This window comes from Nymphaea colorata, chromosome 10 (genome assembly GCF_008831285.2).
Source record: "Nymphaea colorata isolate Beijing-Zhang1983 chromosome 10, ASM883128v2, whole genome shotgun sequence".
NCBI classification, from domain to species: domain Eukaryota; kingdom Viridiplantae; phylum Streptophyta; class Magnoliopsida; order Nymphaeales; family Nymphaeaceae; genus Nymphaea; species Nymphaea colorata.
In genome coordinates, this window is record NC_045147.1 from 14630891 (window position 1) to 14640917 (window position 10027).

Here is a 10027-nt window from a genome sequence, read left to right on the forward strand (position 1 = left end):
CCACCAGTTATTCTACTTGTTTTTGTTAGGTTTTCTATTTGTAAAGAAAGGAGAAACTCTTGCCTTCATTTATGTAGTGCCTTGGAGCTTTTCTTCATCAAAGGATCGATACAATGGCCTTCGTAATCCTTGTAAGTTATATATCTTTTTTCTTCCATTGTTTAAACATGATGTCACATGGATGCAAGATACATGTTGCTGCATTGCGGTCATTTGAGGTGTGGATGCCTTATGGGTTTTGTATTTGCTGTCGTGTATATTTGGCTATCCACTTGAATGATACTAAGGGCCTTTCTGTAAGTTGTTCCTCCTTTCCTTCTCACGTCGTAGCTGCCATATGCTATTTGTGCGTGGCTCTTAGAGAGAGAATAAAGATAGTGTGTGTGCATATATATATATATATATATATATAGTGGAGATTTTAGTTTCCTTATTCTTTTGGCCGCAACGGATTCAATCTTAATCCAATTTGTCATGTATTTACCCCAAGCAGTTATGATACATTTACATCCGTACTGCGGGTACCACAACCAAATTAGTAAATTGGTTTTGTCTGGCTTGTGTAGGCAAGATGCTCCACAGTACACTTGGGGAGTTTGGTAACATGAATACTGAGTTCTTTGAAAAGTGGTGTTTCAAGAGAGGCTGTTTGGCAGTTGAAACATTGTAACTAAGTGTTCATGAGTCTGCCCAAATTGATAGGGCAAATTGATGGAACACTCACAAAGTGTTTTGTTTACCAAACCACTCTTGAACGTCCCCCATTCATGAGACACTGTGTTCCAGTAACCCTATTATCAAATGCCCCCTGATTTGGTTGCCAATCTGCCCGTCCTAAATTACCCTTTCCTTCGAAAGGAGGAAAAATGAGGGTGCATGCTTCATAATGCAGTATTGTGTCTTAGCTATCAAACGGTGACAGCGAATCTCTATATCAAATTCTAAAACGCAGCCTTGTAGAAGTTTGTTAACTGAAACAGTGGGCCTGCCGATTCAGCTGAAGCTGTTGTGAATCGGACAAAAAACATTATTTTTTTTTTTAAATTTTTCAAAAGAAATAACTGGAGAAAAAATGCAACACTTATCAGACCTCACCATACCAGCCCCAGCCGTTGTTTTAAGGGCCGGTCTCTCTTGTCTTATCTATCACAAACTAAGAATGACAAGGAAGGAGAAAGATAGAACTACAAGTTAAAAGAAACAAGTGGAAAGATATATAGGCCGGTGATCACCTATAGGTTGCACCTGCGACAATCCGTTTCTCTACCTCATAGCTACTTCTTCTTCAATGATACCACCAAAATGGTGATCACGTTCCATGTCCATAATATATATCTTTTCTTCATGGCCTTCAACCTTCCACTTTTGATTATCTCAGCATTACCTTTCCTTTCACCAGTAAGTTCCAACCAAAGAGAGAGAAAGAGAAATGAATTACTCAACATTGTAAAACATGCCCACCAACAAGTTGTTGGGGGCACCCAAGAATCACCACATACCATTCCTGCAGTACAAGCAAAGAGAAATGATTTACTCAACATTGCAAAACACCGCACCCAACAAGCTCTTGAAATAAGTTTTTTTTTTTTTTTGATAATAGAAATATGAAAGATCAGTCTGCGGGAGGACTCTTGTATCCAGGTTTTTGTTTTTCTCCCATACACGTTACAATGTGTTTAGAGAGAAAAAGAAAAGAACCATACCTCTTTGAGGCAGGCAAGCCTACGATATAGAAGTAAGAGGGAGATTAGTAGCTACACTAAGAAGTGCATAGTACCACCATCCTTCAAGCCTTCTTTTTTCTTCTTTTCCCTTGTTCTTGGGTTCAGAACTGCTTTAAGAACTGGGTCTAAAGCATCACCAATTTGATTTTCATAAGTGCTATTTTTATAAATTACAAATAATAACCGCTTAAGAAGCAGCCCGACGGGGAAGGGGTGGCTTGGCCTCTCATGAACTGCTAATCTAGTCACTATTACATGGGGATTCTTTTTAGAAATTGTAGATTAATAATCTTCAGTTGTTTACAAGGCAGTTAACCACATATGCAGGCTTAAGTCTGAGGTTGACTCCCTTGGACAAAATCTCCATCATAATTAGCAACACATCTTAGAACATGACGAGAAGAAAGGAAAGGATGAGACCGGTGTCGGAAGAAGTACATAAGTTGCATATGTACATGACCGGAGAGCTACAACGGCGCAACAGTGTTTAATAGAATCCAAGCTCCCATGGCTTTGGAAAGGACTGTAGGCCTGTTAATAGCACTGGTGAATGCATGTCTAGCAGAGAAAACGATGCCGAGCTCATGGTGAGGTCGTCGGAATCCCAGTATGCAAGTGGCTTGTCCGTCCACCCGTTGCTGCCGTCGCCGTCATGATGGTCGTTCAGAAACAAGCCGCAACTTTCATTGCAATCAAATATGGAGAGAAGTGAGTCGTGGGTCATGTCATCAGTGGAACCAGAACGTTCGTTCTCTTGTGAGTTGCAGATTATCTGGGGAAGTTGAGCAACGAGCTCCGACGATGAACAGATGGCCTTGCTTCTAATCTCCTCGTCTCGATCTGCCGTTTCCTCTAATCTCATTTTTAGCTTCTTCTCTTTGGTTCTTTCTCTAGCTCGAGCTCGAGCCTTCTCCCTTGATTCTCTTGCAGCAGGAAGAGAAACAGCTCTTCTTAGTGAACCTACAGAGGCTTTGTGACTTGGAGGACGGCCCCTTCTCCCTCCTCCTCCTCCTCCTCCTCCTCCTCCTCCTTCACCAGTTTCTGTACCCTTAGTGGTGTCAAATCCCTGTTTGCTGGTGCCTTCCCAGTCAATGAGCATCCGGCCTTCGGCTTCCGATGAGATCCTCGCTGCCGGCAAAGAAGTCAACCTTGCGAGCTGCTTGATCGCCGGCTGAGCATTGTCCATCAGCCACTTCACGGTCTTGCTGGCCTTGTCGTAGCCAAGCAAGTCTTGCAGTTTGAAGAACTTGCGGGCAATGTCGAGGGAGAGCCGCATCCTTCGGTCTCTCATGCCTTTGGCGGTGGGGATCTTGCTGTGGCGGTCCTTTTTGCCCGGCTTCCTCCTGGGGACCATGGCCCTGCTAGCCTTCGCGACTGCTGGTAGCTTGGAACCCATTCCTGCCCTCCTCACCACCTCTGCTAGCTCACTCTCAGGTTGCTCGAATAGGAAGTTCATCCCCTTGAGCTGCTCTCCTCTTGCGGGTTCCTCTGAGACAACGCAAGCATCTCCAATGTTTGACATACTGAAGAGATTGAATTGGTTAATGGAGGGTGGAAGTAAAGTGTCTCCAATATTTGTGAACATATTTGGATGGTCACTGCGATGGAAGACACTGCATGGCTGTTTCTTGCACTTCGAATGCTCTATCTATAGAACCAGAAAGATGGTATTCTCAACTGTTGGAAAAGGAGAGAAAAGAGAAACATGGTGATGATAATGAAAGGGTGGTCCGTTCGGAAATAGAAACCTCGAGAATGGGAGGTAGAATCTGTGTGTGTTTTGTGTGTGCGAATTCTTTTTCCTTTAATAAAACAAGAATCGATATGTTGCATAAGAAAATGTAGATATTTCATCCTGTTGTTTGCTTTTGCTGTTCTTGATATATTTCTGTCAATAATGTCCGAGTCTAGTAGTGCGTAAGAGAGAGAAATAAATAGATAATGTGTGTATAGGGAAAGAATGGTCGTGGAATACCTGTCAATGCAACTTCACTTGGAGCAGAAAAGAAAACGACAGCAACTCTTCAGTCTCTTTCTCAATTATCATGGAGTATGCGATGTATATACTGCAGAGATGAACTAATAACGGCTTGATGATCTCGAGGCTTCTCTTGTGCATTGAAAAATGCACTTTATTTTCTGCAAAATTTCACTCATCGATTTTCACTTTCTACTACCACAACTTTTTTTTTTTGTTGGTACACTTGCACCAATCCAAGTACAATTATTTAGACCAAAGAGCTCTACTGAATGGCCTGTCAATCTTGGCCTTTCCCTGATGTTTGACTGTAATGCTGCCACACATCATTCATTCATCCCCCCTACCACCAATTCTCAACTCCTGCAGACCCCATTCATATACTGGGGTCTGTGCTTTTCTCTTTTATGGCTTTCTTTTAGGGCCACTGTTAGGCGGTTCCTCACCATCATGCTTGGCCAATCGACCTTCTTTTTATCCGTTTTCAGTGGAAAAGCTGTCTCTGCCCTTCCGGTTATAAAGAGATGATGAACTTTCTTTCTGCACTTTCACTTGGGCATCTCACAAATGCATACATTACTGGCCATAGGGTGTTAAAGAAGGAATTGTTTCTTTCCTTTGAATTGGTTCCTCCTCTTCACCACTTTTCTTAGACAACCAACATGGGCAGAAAACGGAAATAGTCCAACCAACAATCAATAGCTCTGCTATAGAACTATCCTTTTCATGAATGCAACAAAAATGTGGCTCAAATTATGTGCCATTTTCCAATCCTACTTTTTACCTATCCATACGTTTATCTCCATTATGCAGCTACACAGAATTGACCAATAATGAGCCTTTCTCTGAGACAATCACTAGGACGAAAAAGAACGGGACCCATGTGATGGTTTCTCATGGTCAGGGTAACCTTATACGAAATAACGTGGTGAAAGTGGGTCAGGTTATCGTGCGTGATGACTTTATTGCAGATTGGAATTGTGGTGCGGAATCCAAGAATTCGATGCACGAATGCTGCCATTTCCCCGTAGATCTCAGTGGTTCGGATCCAGGTCGTCGGATTCAGCTTTTCCCAAATTCAACTCGATTGTAGGCATTCGATGTAATTGAATTCAGATTCAGACTTCAGCTTTTTAAATGGTGTTCAGATCCAACTAGCATAAGATCTAACATTTTATATGTAATCGGACATGGCTTTTACTGGCTTTGAGATAAATATCCGGCTCAAATTAGAATTGGGATATGAAACTGCATACCATTTAATTGAGCCAAATCGAGCCCAAGTTGGGCCAGCTCGAGCTTGACACGATTCAGAGAACTCAAGCTCGACAGAACAAACAAGCTCGAGTTCGACTCGACTGACTATACAATGCTGATGAGTTCGAACTCGACTTGTTTAGCTCGCTTATGTTAAGCATGTCTCGTCTCTTTTAACTCATGGAACTCGATTACATTGTTTAACTCGATTAACTCTTATAGTTGCTACTTGCTAAAGTATTGTGTCATTATAATTCAATATTCATTGTGCAGGCAAGCTGAATTGAGTTTAAATAAGTTAACTTCTAACAACTCGAACTCTACTCGTTTAATAATTTCGAGCATACATTTGAACTTGAACTTGATTCATTTATAAATAAGTCAAAGTTGAGTTGAGTTTTAATAAGTGAGTTGAAGTCGAGCTCGAGCTGACTCAACTCATTGTGCAGCCCCATTTAATTCTAATTAGTAACCAGATCTAAATTTCTTTTCTGAATCTCACTAAGGGGTTCATCCAAATTTTGATCGATAATAAGATTCCCAATATCAACTTCCCCCCTCGTAAGAAAAACCCTCTCGGATATTTTACTTTTCATTTTTGTCTTCCTAATGAAGTCTGTGATTTTTCTCACCAAACGGATTTTAGTAATTTCAGGCTCCAAACATGCTCTCCTGTTTTCAGGGCCCATATATATAACCTCGAGGACGGTCACTGGGGTCCCCTAAGTTCATAATTTTGAGAAGGAACAAAATTGACCAGAAAATTATACGCGTAGGTGACGCAATGGGCGAACATCATGAGATCAAGATGCATGTTAACACATGATACTCCAAATTAAATGGACCCAATAATCAACAGCTTTGGGCCATTGACACTCGCAGCATGCATACTTCAGTATTATATATATATATATATATATATATATATATATAACATAAGAAGATTTAAATCTACTGGACGTCACAACACAAGTTGTTGCTAAATGAACGAGGAACAGTCGCTACACTATAAACAATTGCCTGCAGCGGCTGTTTTTAATGATAAATTTTAAGTTTTAGCCGCCGGACATCCGGCAGATACGAAGGGTCCATGTTGGCCGGCTTTCTCTCCCCGATTCCACCCACACCTTCCTTTTTCCTCTATTGCCTCTCCCGGTGGTTCTCATAGGCGGCCCGCGACGACTGGCTGGCCGCTGGTGAATGATGTGAGGAAGAGAGGATGGAAGCAGAAGAGAGAAATGTGAGGCCTTAGAGAGAGAGAGAGAGAGAGAGAGAGAGAGAGAGAGAGAGAGAGAGAGAAAAGTAAAAAATAATGATGGTCCAATGCGGATAAAAAAACCAGACCACTTAAATTCGTGTTAAAAAGTATTTTAAGAAAATATGAACCTTTTAATGTATTTATAAGCATTAACTTAATATTGCTTTAATTCAAGTCAATTATGTAAAAAAAAATCGATCTTTCAACTATCAAAATACTGATGTTATGAGAGCCGTTTATTTTTTATTATTAAAAAAACATTATTTAAGTAAAAAAAGACTAAGAAATATATGTTTCTCACCAAATCACTCTTCAAACCATATGTATAAGGCTATATTAAAAAAATATTTTAATAATTAATTTTGATGGGTTCGGCTTTGGTCCCTTACTCAAATGCGTTGGCTTTAAACAACTTTCCTCTATATTAACAATGTATTGGGAACTGAAATCAGCTCTGTTGTTTTTCCAACATTGTCGTAGAACTGCGATAGCAAAAAAGAGTAAAGTGAATCAGTTTGCACAATGACTGCCTTTGAGGTCATCACATTCATAGATTTAAGATCAGATCCTCCTTCTTCCATCTGATTTTAAATTCATGGTTCTTAAGTTGCATGTATTAAACTGAGAATCTCCCATAAGACGTCTTTTAATGCAGCCTTGAATCTAAGATCTAAGGATATCAAAAGCAACCTAAGGAAGAAAAGGATCAATGTAGTTTTCAGCAAGTGATGAATTCATGGTCACTTAGATGCGAACAGAAGATTAGGGATCGACAGAATAACATTAGTCAATCCTCATGAACATTTGCCTTCAAAATATGTCGATCCTCATGATCATCTGCCTTCAAAATGCGTAGGTGAGAGACGGTCTATCACCTGTACTTAGACAGGTGATGTCTCCAGAAGTTCGGGAATGAGAGAGGATATTCTCACTGGTTTAAAGCTGTTTTATGGTGCTTTGAAGTGGCATCGGTTATGTTATGCTTTAATTTGCATATCAATACTCTTTTTTGCTACTCTTTTTTGCAACATAAAGGATTGACGCCATGGGAATTCAAAACAAGAACTGACCACCTATCAGTCTCGACTATTCCATCAACCCTTTCAAGGATCTCAACTTTTTTGTTTCATTAAGTTACTAGAAGGACATTCATTTCCAAAACATGCGATAGCATGAACCAAACCAATGTCTAACAATGCTCTTTCGGAAGAAAGTTTCCTTCCCACCAGATTAGGTGATATGAGTGGCTTACTGCATGCCGAATTTGGCAAGTGAAATGCATAAAGATCACAGTAAGTCCCTAGCTCTAAACTTTAGTTCTGTAAAAACCAAAACTAGTGAAATCTGCGAGTTTGCCTGCAGACCCGGTGAATTAGGCTTTGTACTTGAGAGTCGGCAAAAACTTAATTGTGATTGGTTTTCAAAAAAATAATGGAAATTACGTAATGAAATTATCTAAAATAAGAATTAAAATTTTTAAAATAATGAGCGACATGTGACACATGGTCACTCCAGCATCGTCAGTGACTTGGATTGATTTTTTAGGTGTGATTGTAGATAAATGGGCTAGCTTAGGGACCCTGATCTCAAACTTTGCATGTCTACACCATTAACTAGAGCAAACTCAATTCTCTTATCTTTTATTTTTTCATTTGTTCATTCTTTCAGCTTTAATGTTATAGGGGTGATCCCCCAGCCTCTGCTATATATATATATATATATATATATATATATATATATATGTTCAAGATTGTGCTTAATTCTCTGCCATCTCTATTTATTTCCTTTTATAAGTTATTTAGTCAAGCAGCTTGAGACTGAGATCAGCACTGAAATTCTCTTTTTGAACAGTACTCAAGGACACTTTCTATTCCTTTGGTTGCTGCCATTGACATGTAATCTGTCCAGGATCTAGGTGTAAATTCCCGAGGATATTCAAGATTGTACTTAATTTCCTGCCATCTCTATTTATTACCTCTTATAGGTTGTTTAATCAAGCAGCTTGAGACTTAAATCAGCATTGAAATTCTTTCTGAACAGTCCAGTCAAGGACAAATTCTCTTCCTCTGGTTGCTGTCATTGACATGTAACTGGTCCAGGATTTAGGTGCAAGTTCCCGAGGAACATCCTGTGTGCCAAGTGACCTTACAGCACAGGACATGCAGGCATATCGTAGTAGTTGAATTCATGTAAGCCACATTGGTTTAAGACAAGTGCGTGGATCGAATCCCCAGCCAGGCAAGCAATTCTCTACGTGGCCCAACATGTTCTTTCAAAATGTGAACAAGCTTCCCTCTTCTGCATTACTCAACCAAAAGTGGCGTTGGTCTTGTTATGATGACTAATGACATTATGTTTTCCTTTTATTGTAGCAAAACCTGGGCATATAGCTACAGATGGCAATCAAAACTCATGATCGATCGTTAGCAATGGCTGTTGAATTTAGCTATCTCTGTCAAAAGACAAGGGGATCATAACAAGCATTAACAGGGGTCTGGTTGGCACTTTCTGAAAAAGCTATTCCTTAAATAATAGCATTGCTGTGCTAAAAGCCAAGAGATCTAGGTTCTATGTTGGGGAAAGAAGATCAGATGTTTCGTACTGCAGAAGTGTTTAAAAATCATTTGTCTACGTTCCGAATCCACCGAAGTTTGTAGTCTTACGCTTCCAAGAACAAAGATCCAGGAGACGCTTGGTTCCCGTGATCTACACTCTAAAAATGACTTCAAATATCTTTGCTGAAGGGCTAAAGCCAAAGGGATTCCTCCATCTTTTAGATGCATCTGGAACTACTGCTTGAACTCATTGACAAAGAAGGTGCTTATTGGGTCTCCAACCAAATCCAGATTCTATTAGTTAGATCCCGTAGAGAAACAGATATCGGGCTAACAGATGGATAAAGGACTACATGCAGTTCTAACTTCTAACCAATTCAGAGCAGAACACATTGCCACAAGCTAATGCCATCAGTTTCTCTAAAATAACCCGATAGAGTAATCTGAACGATTCTCAGTAAACTTTTTATACATGAAGCCTCGCAATGGAACAGGCATGTTTACTTAAACTAGATTACAGGAAGATATCCAACCCCTCTGTTTTTGGCTTATCTCCATCCTCATCTTTCCATGGTATTATCATCTCTTGAGTTTTTTGAGTAAACGGAGAGTTAAATGGGAAACTAAAATCTAATGCTATACTTTTTTTAAGTAGATTAAGGGAGATTAGTTTCCTACCCTTGAGTAGGTGAAGGAGATATTTTAGCTTCTTCTGCCATGAGTTCAAAAAGCGGAAATTCTTATGGTCAAGAATTTAGCCCAAGCTTGGAAGCTTGATAACTCCTGATCCGCAACTCCTATAAGAAAGATTTTCATGTAAGCCAAAGTGTTTTTTGAATTTCAACTTGAGATCTAAATGACCAACTAGAATTTCAATGAGCGCATTTTCAGTCAAATCTCAATTATTAGTATTGGATTAAGATAGGGTTCAATTGGGGAAGAGAAATGCAATGGATGCGTGACACCAATATGGCCTCAATCATAAGAGAAGGGTCTGGATGGGCTGCACACACCCACAGATTTGACCGCATAATTTCTGCGGCAGGGGTAGGACCCTGACCTACCTTCATCTATTATTAGCTCATGGTTCTTTCCAATACCAACTTTTCTATTGTTATTAGCTCATTCTTTCCAATAAGGTACAGTAGCGTGCCCTTATTGAGTCAAAAGAGACTCTTCATTCTCTAAATCATTTATTGGAATTTGCTAACCCCAGAGGCAACTCTCCTGCCCATCTTCGCTGCAGGCCAATGAG

At 40.0% G+C, this 10027-nt stretch overlaps 1 protein-coding gene across 1 annotated transcript; it reads right to left on the bottom strand.

Moving 5' to 3' along the window:
• Positions 1–2006: 2006 nt before the first annotated feature.
• On the bottom strand, positions 2007–3328 carry LOC116262264 (transcription factor CYCLOIDEA-like). The gene has a single exon (XM_031641447.1). The coding sequence runs from the start codon at positions 3307–3309 to the stop codon at positions 2212–2214; it is 1098 nt and encodes a 365-aa protein (XP_031497307.1). The 5' UTR covers positions 3310–3328; the 3' UTR covers positions 2007–2211.
• Between the last annotated feature and the right edge of the window lie 6699 nt (positions 3329–10027).